The sequence below is a fragment of the Oryctolagus cuniculus genome, chromosome 3 (genome assembly GCF_964237555.1).
Source record: "Oryctolagus cuniculus chromosome 3, mOryCun1.1, whole genome shotgun sequence".
Lineage (NCBI taxonomy): Eukaryota > Metazoa > Chordata > Mammalia > Lagomorpha > Leporidae > Oryctolagus > Oryctolagus cuniculus.
The window spans coordinates 37,848,934-37,870,369 of record NC_091434.1 but is presented as its reverse complement, the minus strand read 5'-3'; the positions used below and the strand labels follow the sequence as shown (position 1 = coordinate 37,870,369).

Here is a 21,436-nt window from a genome sequence, read left to right as displayed (position 1 = left end):
CTTCCAGCCCAGCTTCCTGCTAATGGCCTAGGGAGGCAGTGGAAGATGGCCAAGTACTTAGGCCTCCGCCACCATGTGGGAGACCCAGATGGAATTCCTGGCTCTTGGCCCAGACCTGGGTATAGTGGCCATTTGGGGAAAGAAACAGTGGATAGAAGATCCTCTCTCTCTCTCTTTCTCTCTCCCACTCCCACTCCCACTCTCACTCTCATTCTGCCTCTCTTCCCCTCTCTCTGTCACTCTGCCTTTTGAATAAGTAAATCTTAAAAAAAATTATCTGACCTTTAAAAATTGCCAAACTCTGACTGAAGCAATAAAGAGATTTAATTATCTCAAGGGTTGCAGTCTCTTTTTTCTGTTACTATAATGCAGTACCTGAGGCAAACTAACTTTGTAAAGCAAAGAGGTTTATTTAGCTCATTGTTCGGAGATCCAAGGGCATGAAGCCAGCATGGGCTCAGCTCTGGTGGGGCCTTCATGGTGGATGGCAGGAGAGCATGACAGAGAGAAAGAGGGGTCACAGTGCCCAGCAGGAGGCTGGGGCCCACCAGTACCTGTCGGGGGCACACCTCCCACGGACCTGAGACCCTCCCACCACCAACAACCTGAGGACCAAGCCTTTCACGCACAAGCCTTGGGGGAACTGCCACAGCCAAAGCACCGAGTGACAGAGTTTGGAGACGGGACTGACATGCTTACCCAGCCGGTCTCCAGTGTCATGGAGGACTCCACCACCCTTGCAATGTTGGCTTTTCTTCCTCAGCTTCTAAGCGCACTTACAAGATGACTGCCAGGCTTCCAGAGGTCCTGTCTTGGTTCAAAGCAGGCAGCAGCAGCCAGGAGGCCATCCTCGCACAGCTGTCCCTTTCCTAAGAAGCAAGGACATCCCAGCAGCCCCTTGGGGCTCATGGGCCGGAACTAGGTCGTGTGGCCACTTCAAGGTGCAGTGGAGTCTGGGAAAGCAAGCATCTGGGAAAAGAGTTCCATAGTCACAAACAGGGGTTAGTGAGGGGAAGGAGTGCTGTGCAAATAACGTAGTCTCCCACATGCCCAATAAGGGGAAAGAGAAAATATCTATTTGTTGGCCACCTACTATGTGCTAAGTGTTGAGTATGTGCTTGACATCCTCAGCTCATTTAATCCTCACCCTGAGTGACTGTCCAAGGAGACATGCCAGACAAGGGTGGGGCTGGATCTCCCAGCCTCTGCTCAGGCTCCTCCTCCCCGTGTTCTCCTGACATCCCTCCCCCACCCCCGCCCTGGGAGTGTGGGAGATGAGAAAGCACTTTCATGCATGCGAGGAGGGGAGGGGAGACCAGAGAGAGTGAGAGCCAAGACCCTCTCGCCTCACCACCAGCTGGCCCCATGAGACACATCTAGCTTACTTTGCAGGGGGATTGAAAAGGGTCAAAAAAAAATTAAATGAAAAGCTTAAAAATTTCTGAAATCCATGTGTAGTTTTTTTCATAACTGGCATTTTGCATGAACTTTTTGAAGACCTCTTGTATTTCATTTCCACCATCAAAAAGCAGGGAGTGTGTTAGTACTATAGAGAATGCTACAATTCAGGTAACTGACAGGGGTGGGGCTGGGATGAGGGCTGTCCATTCACTTAGGCATGGATTTCCCAGTGATGCCCAGACCCTACTCTGTGCTAGGCACTGTGAAATCACACTCGCTCTAGTTTTCATTCCAAGAGCCGTGAACTTTCCAAACCTTCTAGGATTTTAGCTGCATTTTAGAGAAAGGGTTCAGAAAGGTTCCAGGGCTCATCCCAGGTCGTAAAGTCTATGAGGCAGAGCAAGCCTTGAACCCAGCACCCTGGTCCTCCCCAGGTTTTCTCACCAAGCTCTCTCCCTCCTACTCTTTTGCTTGTACTTTCTGGACCCCTTTGATGTCCCCCTCGCTGCAGCTTTGGAGTCCCTGTTGTCTGGGATACTCACTGAGGCACCTACTTTAAAGCCATCTTTATTTCTTGCTTTGACATCGAGGTGGTTCATGGGGCTAAGTCCTGCTCTGATGATGAGATGGTAAGTTCTGGAAGAACAGGAGGCCTTGCTCTGCTGTGGACTTTGAGGCCCTGAGTTCTTGTTTAACCCCACTGCTGACTGGCTGAGCCTTTTACTCTCTGCTATACTTTGCATGTGACCCCCTCCTCCCGCAAAGTTCATGTGTGGGAAACTTAATCCCAGCTGAGTAGAGGACCCTAACGAAGTGATTAGGTCGTGACAGCTCTGCTCTCAGAACTGGATGAATGCTGTGGTTGGAGTGGTTCCTGATGGAAAGATGGCACTAGTGGCTCACTAGGTTAATCCTCTGCCTGCGGCGCCAGCATACCATATGGGCGCCGGGTTCTAGTCCCAGTTGCTCCTCTTCCAGGCCAGCTCTCTGCTGTGGCCTGGGAGTGCAGTGGAGGATGGCCCAAGTGCTTGAGCCCTGCACCTGCATGGAAGACCAGGAAGAAGCACCTGGCTCCTGGCTTCGGATTGGTGCAGTGCCAGCCGTAGTGGCCATTAGGGGAGTGAACCAACGGAAGGAAGACCTTTCTCTCTGTCTCTCTCTCTCACTGTCTATAATTCTACCTGTCAAATAAATAAATAGAAAAAAAAAAAGAGGCACTGAGCCCCCAACCTTCATGCATGTGCATGTGTGTGTGCTCATGTGTGCTCTCTCGTCCCACGGTCGGGTGACATGCAGAGACCCCTTGATCTTGGACTGCACAGCCTCCAAAGCTAAGAACCTGATCTCTGTGTCCTATAAATTACCCAGTCTCAATTATTGTCTTATAATAGCAGACAAAAAAAAAAAAATCCTGTATTCTCCCGGTCTACGTGATTGCCTGGGGGAGCTGCTTAGCCAAGCGTGGTAAATGGGTTTCATCTCTCAGGCCAGTCCCCACTTGCAAATCACTTTCATGGAGCGTCAGAGAATGTGTGCTGTGTGTTTCCGTTCTGTGAAGTTTCAGACTAGAAATAACAGTCCACGGTGTTAGAAATCCGCGGGTTCTAGTCCCAGTCGGGGCGCCGGATTCTGTCCCGGTTGCCCCTCTTCCAGGCCAGCCCTCTGTTGTGGCCAGGGAGTGCAGTGGAGGATGGCCCAGGTGCTTGGGCCCTGCACCCCATGGGAGACCAGGAAAAACACCTGGCTCCTGGCTCCTGGCTACTGCCATCGGATCGGCGCGGTGCGCCGGCTGCAGCGTGCCGGCCACGGCAGCCATTGGAGGGTGAACCAACGGCAAAGGAAGACCTTTCTCTCTGTCTCTCTCTCTCACTGTCCACTCTGCCTGTCAAAAAAAAAAAAAAAAAAAAAAAAAACAGTCCACAGTGTTAGAAATCCGGACAATGATCGCCTGGTGGGTGGGAGGACATGGACTGGAAGGGGCATGAGGGGACTTTCTGTGCTGGTTAAAGTTGAATACAGTTGTTCATTTTTACCCAACTTACATCTAAGCTCTGTACATGCTCTTATAAAGTATGCCTCAATTTTTAAAAAGTGTTTTAAAAGGGAAAAGGGATTCACATCATGTTCCATTCAGCAGCCAAGAATGCTATGATGGATTAGTGATGTCTGCCACTGGCAAGGGAAAAGGTGAGGGATGTCAACATAAGTACCACGTTTGCCATTCCTGTGCTTGACCGATTGTCCCCTGGATTTCTGCACCACTTATGTGGTGGTGTTAACTCAGCCCATGCTATAGGATGACGATGAGGTGCAGACTCTGTAGACAGTGTAAATCCTTAGCCAAGTGTATGTAAGATGTTATGATTCACACTGGCTCCCCATGCTGTCAGGCACAGTGGGACCCATTTTGGCAGGTAGGGTCCAAGAAGAGTCTCGCTGGCTGAAATGCAATGCAGCAGAGCCAGATATCCTCAAAATGCTGTGCTCCCCATGAACATGGATGTGGTTTGTCTGTCCCATTATTCATCTTACAAACACTTGAGTGCTGACATGGGTGTGCACACTGCTTTCCCATGCTTTCCCATTGCAGTCCAGGGCCATCCTTAAGGGTACTAACACCATTGCCACAGGCCTTTATCCTTCTCTAATGCTTTATCTCAAGATGGGGGTCTGGAGTTTGTCATTCCTCCTTCTCCTTCCAACTGCAAATCTGCAGGGGCCTTTCAGAGCGTCACTCCATGGGCTCTTGGTTTATGTTTTGTTAGCCGTGGCATCTGTTTTTGGTGCCTTCTAGCACCTTCCGGGACTTTCTGGATTACTGCTGAGGATTGTGCTAGCTCGCCTGTGTCACTGGGGGGGCTCAGGGCTCAGCAGCTGTGCTGTTTCCTGACTGATGTCCCTACAGAGGGAGCAGGACAGAGCCTGGCAACCGTACCTCTACTTCCGAAGTCAACCAGAGAGCCAGACCCAGCGACAGATCCAGCCTGGGTATTCAGCCAGGAGATACCTCCGAGACCTCTTGCGAACATGGCCGCCTGACACAATGTACAAGCTCCAGTGTGCAGGTCAGTGGGGAAATGGGTGAGGGGCACCCTGAGCCATCCTACCGTGCGTTCTGGTATGAGAGGGTGTCTCCCACCAAGGACTGAAACATCAGGATTTCAGACCCAGGTTGGGGTTAAAGTGTGGTCTCCAGGCTTGGTCACCTGGTAAGCCTCTCTCGTGGTTCTGGCCCTTTTCTCACCCTCCACACTTGCACAGGAGAACAACCCAACGTCTTGCCTCCACTCCTGCCCTTCAGACTCCACACCCCGAGCCAGAACATTCTTCCCAGCCTTCCCATGCCATCCCTGGAAGGGCCCAGGGCTCTTCCAGCTCAGCCCCCACCTTCTATGAGACGAGGGAAATGAAGCCTCATGTCCAAGGTCATTCAGCCAAAAGCAGACCTGGGACCTGAAGCCAGATGCTTCCCACACTGCCAGCCCCACATCCTCCCAGCATTCCCTAGCTCCCAATCCGGGGTGATCTCAGGTCTTTCAGGACTTAACATTTCCTCTTAAGGCCTGTGACTCTGCAGCACAGTCCCTGTGGGAGTGGGCCGGACACCCCTCTACTACAGAGAGACCCCAAATGCTCTCTGCAAAGGTTTGAAATGAAAACAGGAAGTGGCTGGGAGTTAGGGTTGCCAGATTTAGCACAGGTACACCCACACCCACACAGTCACACTTGCAATATTTGGAACATACTTCTACTGAAAAAGTATTCTTTGTTGACATGGAATTCAAATGTAACTGGGCATCCTGTGTTTTATTTGGCAAACCTACTGGGGATGAGAGCGGGGAGCCGTAGGAATTTGCCAGAGCCCACTCGGTTGTTTGCCATTTCTTCAGCACCAACAAACTGGTAGGACCAGAGGAAACCAAACAGTCCTTCCCTGGTAACTGGTGACTTAAAACAAAATGAGAGAGATATGGGCTTATGCTGTAGTCAGTTTCAAGTTCATGGCGGTCCCACAGCCATAGGCAGTTCCATTTCTGTAAACCATGTGAGGATGAGCCTCTTAAACAAATACGTGTTTGTCTTGGGTGTGACAGAGGGTGAATCTGACCACCGCCCAGTAGGTGGGACCCAACATCTTCAACAATGAATGCCCTTACTAACATCACTAAGACTCAGAGCTCCCTGTGGGACACGTACGGCCCCTCCGCAGGAAGCACGTTTCCAAAACGTGTGGTTTAAGCAGGCACGTGTGCCGTGCATTCTCAGGCCCCTGGCCATCTTTCTCTCCACAGCCCCTCTCGAAGGGAGGCCCCCTAGCTGGAGGCACAGCAGTGACACTGCAGTGAGAGAGCCTGGCCCACGGGCCCTGGCTTCCCTCTCCCCCACATCTCGGCGCTCACCACTTTGTGACACTAGGATGTTCTGCAGTCCTCCTTCCACCCCGTGACAAGTCCTCCCCGCCCATCAAGCCCACATCGTGGACAGAGGCTTCTCTGACGACCCCAGTCAACACTGAGCTCCTCACATGTTGGCCTGGTATCACAGACACTCAGGGCCACCACAGGTGAGCATGGAGCTTGGTCTCCATGTGAGTGCCTTTTTTTTTTTTTTTTTTTTTTTTTTTTTTGACAGGCAGAGTGGACAGTGAGAGAGACAGAGAGAAAGGTCTTCCTTTGCCGTCGGTTCACCCTCCAATGGCCGCCGCGGCCGGCGCGCTGCGGCCGGCGCACCATGCTGATCCGATGGCAGGAGCCAGGAGCCAGGTGCTTTTCCTGGTCTCCCATGGGGTGCAGGGCCCAAGCACCTGGGCCATCCTCCACTGCACTCCCTGGCCACAGCAGAGGGCTGGCCTGGAAGAGGGGCAACCGGGACAGAATCCGGCGCCCCAACCGGGACTAGAACCCGGTGTGCCGGCGCCGCTAGGTGGAGGATTAGCCTAGTGAGCCGCGGCGCCGGCCTGTGAGTGCCTTTTAAAGGGGCTCATGTCTGGTTCCTCGGTATCTGCCCTATGGCAGTATCAACTGGGGTTGTCAGAGGGGCCCATGAGTAAACCCTCAACAAATACCTGGAGAATGGCTTGATAGAGAAGGCTGTTGATGAGAGCCCACCAAAGCAAGCAGGATATACCCACTGTCACTGATGGCTCCTTGTGGGGCTGGGTGGGCCTCTCACCCTACCCCAAGGAAGCACCCATGTGTCTTCCTCCAGGGAGACCCGTTTCTGGGGATTGATTAAGTAAGAGCAGCAGGCCAGCGCTGTGGCTCACTTGGCTAATCCTCCACCTGCGGTGCCAGCACCCCGGGTTCTAGTCCCGGTTGGGGCGCCAGATTCTGTCCCGATTGCTCCTCTTCCAGTCCAGCTCTCTGCTGTGGACTGGGAAGACAGTGGAGGATGGCCCAGGACCTTGGACATGGGAGACCAGGAGGAAGCATCTGGCTCCTGGCTTCGGATGGGCGCAACGTACCGGCCGTAGCAGCCATTTGGGGGGTGAACCAACGGAAGGAAGACATATCTCTCTCTCTCTCTCTCTCTCTCTCTCTCTAACTCTGCCTGTCAAAAAAAAAGAAAAGAAAAGAAAAAGAAGAAGTAAGAGCAGCATACATGTGGCACAGACCAGAAGCACCCAAGAGAGTAGATGGAGAAGCCTCTCTGGGTTCTAATTGATTATCATCCCTCCTATCTTCTGATTCTCTCTCTCTCAGATTTTATTTATTTATTTGAGAGGTAGAGTTACAGACAGAGGGAGAAAGAGACAGAAAGGCCTTCCATCTGCTGGTTGACCCCCCAAAATGGCCACAATAACCAGAGCTGGGCCAACCTGAAGCCAGGAACCAGGTCACCCACGTGGGTGCAGGGGCCCAAGGACTACGACTGTCTTCTACTGCTTTCCCAGGCCCTAGCAGAGAGCTGGATCAGAAGAGGAACATCCAGGCTCAAACTGGTGCCCATATGGAATACTGGCAACACAGCTGGAGGCTTAGCCTACAATGCCACAGCACCAGCCCCCGATTGTTTCTCTTAATGGGCATTGTCTAAGGTCAAGGCCATTGCAAGTGGGGAGCCTTGTAGTTATCTCCAACTCTAGATTGGCGACCTCTATTTCTCCCAATAACTCCTGACCTACTCCATCAGGATACATCGAGGATTCTGTGCTGCTGCCGGACAGGCAACCTAATGGACCAAAGAACTTCAGACCACAAGACCTTTCAGGTGCACCCCCAAAGTACCATCTCCCGCCTATCTTCCCTCCACTTTGGAGTCAACAAGGAAGATCTTTTGAACAAGGGACATGTTCATCTTATGGCAAGTTCTCAAATATTTGCATTTTGGGGGGAAGATTGACTTATTTATTTGAAAGGCAGAGTGACAGAGAGGTAGACAAGAGAGAGTTTTTCCATTCACCAATTCACTCCCCAAATGGCCGTAGCCAACACTGGGCCGGGCAGGAGCCAGGAACCTTGAATGACACGTGGATCTCTCATGTGAGTGGCAGAAACCCAGGCTCTTGGGCCATCATCAGCTGCCTTCTCAGCCTTCTCAGGCACCTCAACAGGAAGCTGGAGGGGAAGCAGACTCAAAGCAACACTGCGCATACCAAGCAGTAGTTAACCAGCTGTGCCACCACACTTGCCCCAATGTTTGGATTTTTTTTTTAAAGATTTATTTTATTTATTTGAAAGACAGAGTTACAGAGAGAGAGGTAGAGACAGAGAGAGAGAGGTTTTCCATCCGCTGGTTCACTCCCCAGATGGCCGCAACGGCTGGAGCTGTGCAGACTCAAAGCCAGGAGCCAAGAGCTTCCTCCAGGTCCTCCATGTGGGTACAGGGGCCCAAGCACTTGGGCCATCTTCCACTGCTTTCCCAGGCCATAGCAGAGAGCTGGATCGAAAGTGGAGCAGCTGGGACTAGAATCGGCACCCACTTGGGATGCTGACGCTTCAGGCCAGAGCTTTAACTTGCAGTGCCACAGTGCCGGCCCCTGGTGTTTGGATTTTTAACATCTTAAAATGGAGTTTCCCAAAATAAGGTCTAGCAATTCTGAATTTCATTTCTTCATCTGTAGGATGAGAGGTTGGTTAGTTTAACACTGCCCAATAGTACTTTCTGCTGGGATGGAATATTTTATATGTGCTGCCCAACGTAGTAGCAATTAGCTGCACGTGCCTTTTGAACACTGGAAATGTAGCTTGTGCAACTGAGAAATTGAGATTTTATATTTTATTTAATCTTAATTAACTTCCATCCAAGTCACCACATGGGGCTAATGGCTACTCCAGAGGAGAGGCTAGCTCTGATGTTAGATGATTTCCTAGGTCTGTTCCTCTCTAGTATTTTCAATCCTGTGATTTTTGTGGCAATATTATGTGAAAAATCTTCTGGCTTTGGAGCCAGAAATCTGTATTGCAATGGCTATTGTCTCACTTACTAAATGTAAGATCTTGAACACGTCGTTTAAGCAGCTTTGAGCTTCCGTAATGGGAACATTGAGACCTACCTCGTTAGTGCATGGAGAAGTATTGTGAGGTGTCTGTCAGTTGGTGAATACCTTGGGGATTTGTGTCTGTTCATATCATTCTTGGGAATTTGCAGCATTAGAAAGCCAGAAGTGGCTTTGATAAGAGAGACTGGGAAAAGTGCCGGGGTAGCAGTACTGGGCAAAGCCTAGTGCATCAGCTGGTGGCCGAGTTCTAGAGAAAAGAACAAGAGCTCAATAAAGTACAGAGGCAATCTTTGGAAACTGACAAAGAATTTTCCAGAAGCTAGGATAGTGCCTGACCATGCCCAGTCCTTGGGGGAAGGGCCTGGTCAGAATAAGTAGAGGCTCTGGTATACTGAAGGCATGGAGGAGGACTTGCGGGGCCTCAGAGCCTGGAGCCAGCAAACGCTCCAGCCACACGCCCCTGTGGTCTTGACTGTGGCACTGGGGCCTTCTGGTCCTAACCTGACCCATGTGAAGTTTGTCTACGTGAAGGATGCTAGGCGGGCGGCTGTACTTCTCTTTGTCCACTAACACCCCAGTCTATGCATCAGTCCTTTGCCAGCATGGGTCAGCAGCCCCTGAAGCCAGTTGATGCTGGGACCCAGAAGAGATCAAGCGACCTCACTGTGTTTTGCCCCCAGGGGGAACCTGCTGCCCTTTCCCAGGCGGTACCCTATCTCCCCATTGCCTTATCCTCTCTCTCTGTCTCCAGTAATATCCTTAGAGTCTGATGCTTTAGGATCCCGAAGCACTACACTGGCTTGCACTGCTTACGTTTCTGGAGGTGGATGAACTCTGCCTGCCTAAGGGACCCAGTGGCCGTATACCAAGGTCCCCATCATGCAGGAAACAGAGGCAGTATAGGGACGTGATGCAGCCTGTGACTATCAGATCCGGAGTTAGGTGACCTCTCTGGCTTCAGTTTCCTTGTCTATAAAAATGACCTGGGCCAGCACTGTGGTGTAGTGAGTTAAGCTGCCATCCACAGTGCTGCTATCCCCTCTGGGTGCCGGTTCGAGTCCCAGCTGCTCCACTTGTGACACAGCTCCCTGATAATGTGCCTGGGAAAGCAGCGTAGGATGGCCCAAGTCCTTGGGTCTCTGTACCCAAGTAGGAGACCCAGAAGAAGCTCCTGGCTCCTGGCTTTGGATCAGCCCAATTCCGGCTGTTGTGGCTATTTGGGGAATGAACCAATGGATGGAAGCTCTCTTTGTGTGTCTCTCCTCCCTCCCCTCCCTTCCCCTCCCCTCTCTTCCCCTCCCCTCCCCTCTCTTCCCCTCCCCTCCCCTCCCTTCCCTTCCCCTCCCCTCCCCTGCCCTCCCTCTCTCCCTCTCCCTCCCCTCCCTCTCTCCCTCTCCCTCTCCCTTTCTCTCATCTCTGCCTTTCAAATAAAGAAAAATAAATCTTAAAAAAAAAAAAAAATAGAAGTGACTCTACACACCCTTACCTCAGGGGTTGTATGTAGGAGTAAAACGGGATAATGTGCCGTAGCTGGCACATAGTAAGTGCTCAATAAATGTTAATTACAGCCCTCCTTAGCTTGTGGTTTACAAGCATAATTACTAATTAATTGCAATGCCCAATTGTCCATGATCGCAGGGGCCAAAGAGATAAAGTTTTAAAGAAGTACAAGGAGCTGAACCAAGAGGCTGTAACTTGAACACTGTCTGGTTTGCATTGGTCTCAACTTTATAGCCCCTTGGCGTCCCTGTGCCAGATACTTTATCTGGAGAAGTAGCAAAGAGTCCCAGCTGCAAATCCCAGATGCCCCAGCAATGTGATATTGGCCAAGTCACTTCCGTTCCCCGCACCCTCGGTTTGCACACCTGTGAAATGTCAGTAACGGGATTGGCATTCCTTCCTCCTTGGGTTGTGTTGTGAAAAATCGCAGGAGTTGAAGATGGTTTGAAAAAAACGAACTCTAAATTGCTACCCTGTACACATTATTTGGATGGTCTGATCCTTATTTGAGATATAAACAGACTACGTTTTATGGTTCCCTTCCCACAAACCTGTTTCTACTAAGGATGAACAAATGAGCCCAGTGATATTTATTGTGGGAAAAAAAAAATCCTCATTCCCTTCACATAGATGGAGCAGTCAGTCTCGCCTGGGATAGAGCCAAGGACAAGACTGCTTCCCTACACCCCACCCCCCACCCCCACCCCCACCCTCCTTGTACCGCCCCCAGGAGGAGGAGGCCAGTGGCCATTTAGCTAGAGTTTCCCTTCCGCCAGCCTCAGAGATGCATTTGGCTCCGGGTGACTCTGATGAGGAAGGGTGGGAGGAAGGGTGGAGCTGGGGTCTGGTTTGACCTCAAGGGATCATTCTGTAATACCCCAAAAGGTCTTTAGTGCCCCATGGGGTGTGGCATGGAGGCCCTCCTGAGGGCAGGCCCAGTGTAGCCCGGGGGCCAACTCAGGTGAGGAAGGGGGGGCCAGGAGGTGGAGGAGGAAGGGCTGGGGGAAGTGGGAGCCCCACGCGTGAGCACTTGAAGCCTAGGCAGGTGTGATCAAGAGGGCAAAGGGGGCAGAGAAGGCTGGCTGAGGGCGGGGTGGGAGGGGGGAGCTCCCGCAAGTCTGAGGCCCCCAAGCGCTTCCAGAGCCCGCAGCTGGGAGCTGCCTGCTGGGAGCGGGGGTCCTTCGAGAGCTGGGTGCAGCTTCGCCAGACCGGTTCAGTCTCGAACGCACCCTGCGCCAATGATGTAAGGAGCTGCAGGACCCCTTAAACGGCCGCTGAAAGATTTGCTAACCACGCGGGAGTCAGCTGTTGGCTCCGAGCCTCCCCGAGGGCCGCAGGCTGAGGGGCTGAGCGCAGCAAGCAGCGGGGGCGGCCCAGCAGCCCCCAGAGCCCGCTTGCAGACTCGCCCCTCACAGTCGGCAAAGGGCTGTCACGGGCCTTTTCTAGTGTGAGCTCTAGAAGACTCCGCAAGGAAACAAGGGCCGCTAACCAGTATCCCTATTTTACAAACGAGGAAACTTGCCCCCCTGACCCCCCCACACCCCCGGTGCAGCTGTGCGTGCACCCCGCTGGCTGCCCCTCCGTGTGGGCGCTTCCAGAAACACAGAGGGAGCAAGGGCCTTCTGCTCAGAGACGCAAGAAGGGAGGTGGCTTGGGGACAGCAACAGCACCAGGCTGACGCCGCGTTCACCCTTGCAGGTCACCAGGGCCTGGCTGGAGGGCGCGCTGGGGCTGGGGGAACCCCGGACCTGGACTCTGTAGCCGACAACCACCGTGGGCGGCAGCCGTGGCAGGAAGAGGAGACCCAGGCGGAGGTACCGCTCCCAATGGCTCCCTCGGCTGGCTGGCCGTGTTGTTCTCCACTCCAAAGGGGATTCTCTCTCCCTTTACCATTTCCTGGGGGGGGGGGGGGGGGGGGGGCTCCAGAGACGAGAAGTCACGTGATCCTGCTGCCCACTGTCTCCCAAAGGGCCACCTGCCGGAACCATCACGTTGTCCTGAGCAAAGGGATTTCCCAGCCAGAGACTGTTGGGAAATGCTGCACTCTGCATTCTCCTTCCCAGAAGTCTCGGTGCTTGTTTGGAGTCCTTGGAAAGTTCTGGAACAGAATCGGCAGCTTGACACTGTGTGGCTGGGGCTTTCCAGGCTGACTTATCCCCACACGCTGCCCTGACCGTCCCGTATGGGCCGCTGTGGCCTCCTCCAGGGAAAAAGAGCTCTCGCCTTAAGTCGGGGAAAGCGCGGTCTGATTCGTGTTTCTCCCTAGTTGTGGTGAGCCTGCCCAAGACCCGGAACCGACTTCAAGCCTGAATTACCTTTTCTGTAAAAATTGAGCTGCTATCATAGACAAAGGGGCTTCAAAAGGCACATGGATTTCAAAGATAGCTTTGTCTTAGTGCCAAAAAAAAATCAATATCCATGCGTACGCATATATCTCACAAGTTACTATGAAGACTAAATGAGTTAAAATGTAGAAATGCTTCTAAACTGTGAAGTGTGTTTGTTGTGTACGTGTGTGTACACAATAAGTTGTTCATGCAACAGACATCTAACCCCGCTGTCAATGAACTCACTTGACTGACAGGAAGGTCCTGTGCCAAGGAGAACCGGGAAGGGGGGAGGGAAACCATGCAGTGGGTGGGGAGGCGGGGAGAAGCATTTTATGATGAATAACCACAGTGACACTAGCGCTTCATTTTGATTTAAAAAAATTTTTTTTGCAAGAAAGCACCCGGGTCAGGCATGGTTAAATGCCATTCTTTCTTGCATGAAGAATGAAATGCTCCATTGTCATAAATGCCATTAGAGGCCTTGCCATGGCAAGCTTGTTTGTCTTCTTCCTGGCCTGGGAAAGCAATCTCATCCCTGGAACCGTGGGGCTAGCCAAGGGGGCTGAGCGAGACGGCACCTGCGCGCTCCCTTGCTGACGCCCTGTTTAGGGCGCTGTGTATCTGTCATTTCCAGGACACGTCGGGAGCGTTCAAGGAAAACCACAGTGAAACAGCGCAGCAGAGCTCCAGGAGGGTCTCCAGCCAGGCCCACACCCATCACTTCCGGCTCCCGAGCCACGCAGCCCCCGTTCGGTACTATGGAGGAGGAGCCTTCCCCAAGGGGAAGGCCCTGCTCAGCGGTAAGGAGCCCGGCGCCTCACTCTGCTCTGGGGGCCCCCACATATGCAGAGTTCATCTGAGAAACCCTGGGGCGTGCTGAATGTCCCTTCCTCGGCTGCTCACCTTAGTAACAGAGTCCCGATGGACTTGGCAATGGCCCTCCTCCGTGCATCTTCTTCACCCCGACTGCCTGGGTTCACTTTCCAGCAGTGAGCTTGAGCAAACTCTCTGATTTTGTTGAAGTTCAATTTCCCCCTCTGTGGAGTGGGGTTAGTAATAATAATAATGCCCCCATAAAGCTGCCATGGGGATTGGTCCAAGTTAATGCCTATAAAAATACTTTGCATGATTCCCTGTAGATATCACTTAGTATATTAATTATTATTATCATTCTCCCCATCATCTGATTCAGCCAGCAAGAACCCAACCCAGATAATGAGACTGGGGCTCCCTGTGAACCTGCCGCGGTCACAGCCAACGCTATCTCAGTGCCCCGAGCACTCCAAGCCTTTCTTTCCATCAACCAAAAAGTGATCCAAGTTGAATGTCCACCGTGTAACCCCATACCTGCCACTAAGACATTCTCATCCCCACCCTGTTTCTACAGACAAACAAGGACATGTGCAACTCTGCCAAGCCAGAAGCGGCCCCCTGTTCCAGGAGCCCCCTGCGGAAAAACGCCTTCTCCCTCCCATAGCATCTGCTGCTGGCTCAGAAAAGCACACCCCCGGGGAGGTGAAGAAGAAAAAGGTTGTGGTGAGTGTGCGAGTGTGTGTGATTTATCCCACTCCAGAAACAGGATGACTCAGTGAGATGTCTCAGCGGAGAACTGGCCTCTCTGGCTTCTAAGCTGTGCAGGCACGGCTGGGATAGAGCTGCAATCAACTGCTAAATGTTGCAAATGGCAAAGAACCAGGGCTCCGGGCTGCCCCAGATTCCACCTTGAAGCCTATGTCATTATCACACTCTCTTGTGGCAACAGAATCCTTGCTCTGTTAAGGGCTAGGGTGATCTGTAAGCATGAAAGGTGCAGGGGCCCAAGGTCTTGAGCCATCTTCTATTGCCTTTCCAGGCCATAGCACAGAGCTGGATCGGAAGAGGAACAGCCAGAACTCAAACTGGCACCATGTGGGATGCTGGCACTGCAGACGGCAGCTTACCTGCTATGCCACAGTGCTAGCCCCCTCCCTTTCAACTCTACGTGGGTCTCTGGTAACTTGGAGACTTCAGTGATGAATGGAAACAGCAGCAGTTCTAGAATGTTCTGCCTCATAGCAGCAGTGGAAACACAAGCAGGTCTCTGGCACCCCTGAGCCGTGGTGTCCTTGTCCGTGTGTTCCAGCCATCATGCCAACCTCCTGGGACTGCTGGGAAGCTGAGACGACAGGATGCAGGTTTAGGAAAGCATCTGTGTCTGATTGGGAGCTACAGCAGTGGCAATGGATTATGAGAATCTGCGTCATCCCAAGTGGGTCTGAAGGAGCCCCAGGCACTCCAGGAGGCCCTGGGTACCATTGCAGGAGGTTGCTTTCAGAGTGTTCAGCATTTTCCCAGATTTCTCATATCTGCGCTGGTCTAAGCCTTCTCATTCGCACCAGAAAGGCCTGTTGCCTCCCTGGTTCCTTTGGACCGGGAGTAAACAGCAGGCTCCACCTGCCAGAACCATTGTGAGCCGAAAGCAAGGCCTCATGCTCACACCTGGGTCAGCCCAGAACTGAGCCAGGCTCACAGGAAAGGGGCCTCTTCCCTCCACCCATGGATGCTATACCGAGGAAAGCAATTAAAACTCCATGTCAATTTCTAATTAGAATCTAGAAATGAAATCTTGGCTTGTCAGCCATCCCTCACACAGATCATTTGAGTTTCTCATAGACTTCTGAAAGCGAACCTTGTCAGAGAAAACGCACAGGGTCTGCATTCAAGAAAGGTCAGCTGCTGGGCAGCTGGGACCCGGGCAGGGAAGTTCTCCAGGAACATAAAGATCCTATATGCGTGCGTTTGCGTAGTCATTTTCTTAATGTCTCAAAATTCCAAATATGACCCTGCAAGTATTTGGCTGAATTTCCTTCCTTCAACTCTAAGCACAGAGGGTGCTTGCGTCAGTTTCTGATCCCTTTTTTGTTTTTGAGCACTAGAAAAGTGGGAGAGTTTTTCATTTTTCCTCCAGTGAAACTGAGCTCTCTGAAACCCAGCACACATTCGCAGAGTCCCATTCAGATGTTAAAAGCTGCAAACTAAAGAGAGAAATTCTCAGCAACTTCTAAATGATTAGTAACAGAAGGTATTACTATCCCTAATGTCTGCCTGCCTGCCTGCCTGCCTCTATCTCTCTCTCTCTTTTTTTTTTTTTTTTTTTTTTTTTGTGGGGACAGAAAAAATCTTGGCCAAACCAGTTGCTGATCCTGACGGGCAGTGCTTCTGTTTCAGCTGTGTTCATGTAGCAGGTGTGGACAAGCTTCGCTTTTCTGGTAGTGGCTAGATTGGACATTAAACCAACAAGAGTCTACTTTCCAAGAAGTATCCCAGAAATAATCCGAGTACCAACATGATTGTCTTTACATATATGAATTCACTGACTCCTCTCGACAGCCTTAGGAGGCAGGCTTCTCGCTCACTCCTGTTTCCCAGAGGAAGGGATCCAGGCTTAGAGAGGGGAGCAAACATAAATCTGTCCACCTGTTGCCTGCCCCTTCTTACCTGAACAGGTGCACAGTCAAACAATGTTCTGCACTTGGCTCGTTGTCCCTTGACAGCAGAGGCTGCAATTTCTCCCTTTCAGGACACAGACATCCCAGCTGTGTCATTTCCCTCTGTCTCAGCTTCCCCGGTTGCAAGAGAAAGTCCCCCCACCCTCTCAGAGGCTCGCAGCTCCATCACGTTTGTAATGCTCAGAGACATCGGAGGCGCAAGTCCCGGAGGGCCGTGTGCCAGGCTCCCAGGAGACCAAGCAGCACCACCAAATATCCAGGCTCCCAATTTGCTAAGCTTTACTTCTCCCAGCAGCTCCTGGCTCTAGGGATACAATGAGACTCAATGCCATTTACTACTCGCAAGCAGCAGGCTTTGGGATACCTGCCATGTTGGTTTTGTGTTGAAATTCTCTCCAGGTGTCAAGAGTTTTGAAATTACCTCCTATCTCAGAAGACCCCCCCAGAGTCCTGGACCCCCTGAGGAGCCAGTTTAAAGTCCATGAGCCTCCGATAGAACTCTTAGTCTTCCCAATGGAGATTCACGTCCACACTCAACACCATCCGAAAGACAAAGCCGGAAGAAGAGGTGGGTCCCCCCTGCCCCGTGCCGTGGGTGTGCGCTCCTGGGGGAACTTAGGCAGGCCAGGAAGTACTGAGGTTTGGGATCCTGCCAGTCCAAACCACTCCTGCGTCGTGGCTCTGACTTTCCCCAGGGTCCTTCTCTTGAGACAATTTTCCTAAAAGAAAGAAAATGGGTGGAATCTGGAAGTAGGTCTCTTTGGGTCATACCCACTTCCATTTTTTCAGATAGTGTTTGCACCTTTTGTTAAGCAGCAGAATTTGCTAAACTGTGGAAGAGAAAGGAAGACAGGCATAAATGAACCCCATGCACCATAGGTACCAGAAAGGTGCAAGAATGCTCAGGTCGTCATGAACCAGCTTCCTACCAAAAATAAAGTAATTAATTAATTAATTAAATACAATGTAAAATGAGGCAACTAAAATTAAAATAAAAACTGGTTAAAAGGAGCAGAGGGGGGCCGGTGCTGTGGCGCAGCAGGTTAACGCCCTGGCCTGAAGTGCCTGCATCCCTCGTGGGTGCCTGTTCGAGACCCAGCTGCTCCACTTCCAGTCTGGCTCTCTGCTATGGCCTGGGAAAGCAGTGGAAGATGGCCCAAGTCCTTGGACCCCTGCATCCATGTGGGAGACCCAGAAGAAGCTCCTGGCTTCAGATCGGCACAGCTCCGGCCATTGTGGCCGACTGGGGAGTGAACCATTGAATGGAGGACCTCCCTCTCCCTCTCCCTCTCCCTCTCCCTCTCCCTCTCCCTCTCCCTCTCCCTCTCCCTCTCCCTCTCCCTCTCCCTCTCCCTCTCCCTCTCCCTCTCCCTCTCCCTCTCCCTCTCCCTCTCCCTCTCCCTCTCCTTCTCCCTCTGTAACTCTGACTTTCAAATAAATAAATAAATCTAAAAAAATATAAGAAGCAGCAGCAGAGGAGAAATGTTGACCGACATATGGGATGATTTCATTGCTTTAGGTAAGCAATGGATTTAGCTGAGTTTCCTGACAGCCAAGGTAAAAAGGATACTTGAATCTTTGCATCTTCACTTTTATATGTTAATATTTACTTATTTATTTGAATGTCTGAGTTACAGAAAGAGAGGGAGAAATGCAGAAAGAGAACTTCCTTCCACTGGTTCACTCCCCAGGAGCTTCATCCAGGTCTCCCACGTGGGTGGCTGAGGCCCAAACACTTGGACCATCCTCTGCCTCTTTTCCTGAGCTGTTAGCAAGGAGCTGGATTGGAAGTGGAGCAGCCAAGACTCCAACCAGCCCCTGTGTGGGATGCCAGTATCACAAGAGGCTGGAGAGTTCTTCCTCCCCTTCCGTGTCAGGGAGGAAGCTTTCCTATTCAAGCCTCAGAAGCTCCATTCCAACTATGGGAAGCAAAACACGTCAGCTGACTGCAGGACCTGCGGGATCAGAGACGATCATCTGGGCAGTGCTTGATTGAGTCTCTCTGTTCTGTCAGCTTTCTCTCTCAAGCTGACTCTCACCATGTCAGTACCAAGATGTCTCCCATAATTCTATGCTAACCTCCTGCCCGTCCAGTAGAAAAGCAACGCCTCTTAAAAACTCTTGCAAGAGGACCCAAATTGCCTCTGCTTGGCCAGGCTGGGACCAATGACCCTGGCTACAGCAATGGGTGCTCTGGTCAGCCAGGCTTCAGGCACATGGCCGTCCCTTCAAGGAATGGACCCAGCACTGCCATGTGGGATGGGTACCTCCTGAGACATCTTGCAAAAACCAAAAGCATCAGTGAAACGGAGCTTTCTCCTTGTCTCCTAGGTGCTCCAGGCTCAGAGTCAGAACCGGAAGCAGAAGTGGAGGCCAGGCCTTCGTGGAGGCCTCCCCCGAAGCAGGCCCTACAGAGGCCACGAGAGTTAACGGTTCATCTCCCAGTGGACACAGGCAGGGACACTCTCTCGCCTCAAGGTAGCGCCTCCCTCCCTCCCACAACCCGCAAGAATCTCACTGTGAAGCGAAGCCAGTCACAGCACACAAGGGTCATCAGCCAACAGCAAGGAGGCTGGAAGGGAGGTTGGTCCATCCCTAGCCACTTGAAGATGGCTATCACTCAGGCAGCCGCTGCCTTAGCCAAAGTGCTAGAGTAAAACTAACTAACTAACTCTCTCTCTCGTAAGTTACTCACTAAACCATCCCCTACTGGTCTTTCCTGGCTGCAGGTGTCAAATGGCATCGACCTTACTAAAAATGTGCTGTATGCTCCATAGTTAATCCTACGTTTTTAAAGTACAACTCCATTCCTAGTCTGTTTGTGGGTATGTATTCATTGAGAAGTTCACAATAGTGGCAAAAGTCTTCCGTCCACCTCCCAAGGCATCGTGCAGGCATTTGAAATCACCCCAATCACACCCAGACATGCATCCAAGTGTCTATTTTTATACATCCGATCGGCTGGAAGTAATGGGCCACATTTAGCAAGCTTCCCATTCTCAGAAAACCGAGCCTCCTCTCCAGAAGTCACAGGACTGCAAACGAGACAGCAGGACCACAAGTGGCAAGCGAGCCCTGGCTCCGCGGATGCTCAGTGGCACGTGTGGCGTTCCTCCCCCAGGCCAGGCCCTGCTCTGCAGTTTCAACAAGCATCCTCTCGGCTATTCCTCACAACACCCTCATCCTCATTTCACAGAAAACCGAAGCCCGGAGACCGAAGCAGTCTGTTTGATGTCACACAATTCTAAATGGTCTTGCGGACACTGGAGTGCAGGCTTTGTATTGCCAGAGTCCATGCCCTTAGCCGTTACGCTGCACAGCCTTGTAGAATAAACAGACCAATAAACCCGGGTCAGGACGTTCTTGAGCTCTGTAGGTTTGGGGAATGCCCTTTGATTATTGGGGCACAGGCTAATTTAGTCTCTCTCTCAAACGAGAGTTAATCCTCCTAATGGCTTTGAAGTTTCCTATTACAAAATCCAGATATGGCCAGGGATCACTCTGTGTGCAAGTAAGAAAGCCTCTTTCTTACCTCCGGACGACAGGTGCATAGCCAGAGTGGCCGAGTTAAATGCCAACACCCCAGAATGGCATCTTTCCTATGATTCACCTTGCCCAGCCCTGCACTTGTTTCCAGCTGCCAGGTCCACCCACCAAGGATTGAGGAGCTAGAGTTTGTCCTTCTCCTGCCCCCATGCCAGGAGGACGCTGGCCTGAGAAGGTTCCAGAGACCTTCAGGTGAATTCACTCAGTACGCGACCCAGCCTAGTCGTAGATGTGTAAAGATGTAGCATGCATAAAGGGATCCAAGGAGGCAAGCTTTTGGTGGCAGCCTTTTACACACACAGTCCCTGGTGCAAGGGTATTTGGAGCTGTAAGAGGGGCCGTCCCATCACCTCACAGTCTCTGCACTCCACTTGGCCCTGCCTTGGTGGGCACTCTGCCAGCTCCGACACCATCACTCCCCTTGGCATTGCCTTAGCAGGGCTGTGTGCAGTAGCTCTGCCCCTGCAAAGGATCTCTGCTGATCCCCAACCCCTGCCCCAGCCAGGTTGTCTGAGGCATCCTTTGAAATAGAGATGCAGCGGGTTAACGCCCTGGTAGTAGAAGATGGCCCAAGTCCTTGGGCCTCTGCACCCATGTGGGAGATCCGGAAGAAGCTCCTGGCTCCTGGGTTCGGATCAGCACAGCTCCAGCCATTGCGGCCAACTGGGGAGTGAACCAACAGATGGAAGACCTCTCTATCTCTACCTCTCTCTGTAACTCTGTTTCAAATAAATAAAATAAATCTTAAAGGCCAAGTGGATGACACCAGTCTGCCACCAGCTCAAGCTGCCCCAGGACCCACTTGGACCAGGGCTGCGGCAGTGTCAGGACCGCTTTGCAGCAAACCAGAACCCAGAGGTGGCCCCATTGATCTGGCATCTGATGAGGGCAGTGGCTGGCCAAAGGCGGGCAGGGGAAGAACCACTTGGGAAGGCAGGAAGCCCAGAGAGAAGCTGGATTGAACGTCACTTATATAACCAACCCTCTCGCCAGAACTGTACTCCGAGGCATGCCCCCAGGACCTAAGGACCTCCCACAAGGCCCACTGCCCAGATGTAATCAGATCATGATCCATTGACATTAATACATTAATCATTGCCTTGAGACTTTGGGGGCCAGGCTTTTATCACATAGGCCTGTGGGGGGGCCCCAAACTAATCTTCAAATCATAATAGACATTACCTAGCATTGCAGTGTAGATGGCCACAGAACTGCTCATCCCATTACTTCCCTGACCCCAGGCCACGTGACAAGGAGAGGGCAGTTGTCTGCTTTGGGGAAGAAAAGGCAGGTGGGTGCCTGTACACTGTATAGAAACTGGGGCTATCACATGGGGACCCGCGTGCCCCTCCAAACTTTGAGCCAGCACTGCTGTGATCCCGCCCATGCCTCAGCCAACACAGGTGCCCAAGGAACCCCTCTGGAACTCAAGGCCAGGGTTCCCGCTACCCCAGCCACTAATGACTTGGGCCATCTTCCATTGCTTTCCCAGGCCACAGCAGAGCTGGATCAGAAGTGGAGCAGCCGGGACTTGAGCCGGTGCCCAAAGACAGGAACAAAAGTGAAAAATGACAATGGGATTCTATCAAACTAAGAAGCTTCAGCAGGACAAAAGAAACACACAACAGGATGAGGAGGCAACTGGTAGAATGGGAGAAAATATTTGCAAACCATTCATCTGATGAAGGATTGATCCCCAGAATATATAGGAACTCAAAACAATCAGCAGT

At 51.8% G+C, this 21,436-nt stretch overlaps 1 protein-coding gene across 1 annotated transcript in view; it reads left to right on the top strand.

Annotated features, from left to right (window-relative positions):
* The first annotated feature begins 11,580 nt into the window (after positions 1-11,580).
* Positions 11,581-21,436, top strand: part of KIAA2012 (KIAA2012 ortholog) — a 95,848-nt gene continuing 85,992 nt past the window's right edge. Inside the window, exons 1-6 of the mRNA XM_070069872.1 lie at positions 11,581-11,585; positions 11,895-12,156; positions 13,307-13,472; positions 14,060-14,208; positions 16,560-16,728; positions 18,492-18,638. Coding sequence (XP_069925973.1) covers positions 11,581-11,585; positions 11,895-12,156; positions 13,307-13,472; positions 14,060-14,208; positions 16,560-16,728; positions 18,492-18,638 — 898 coding nt within the window. The remainder of the gene's footprint in view (positions 11,586-11,894; positions 12,157-13,306; positions 13,473-14,059; positions 14,209-16,559; positions 16,729-18,491; positions 18,639-21,436) is intronic.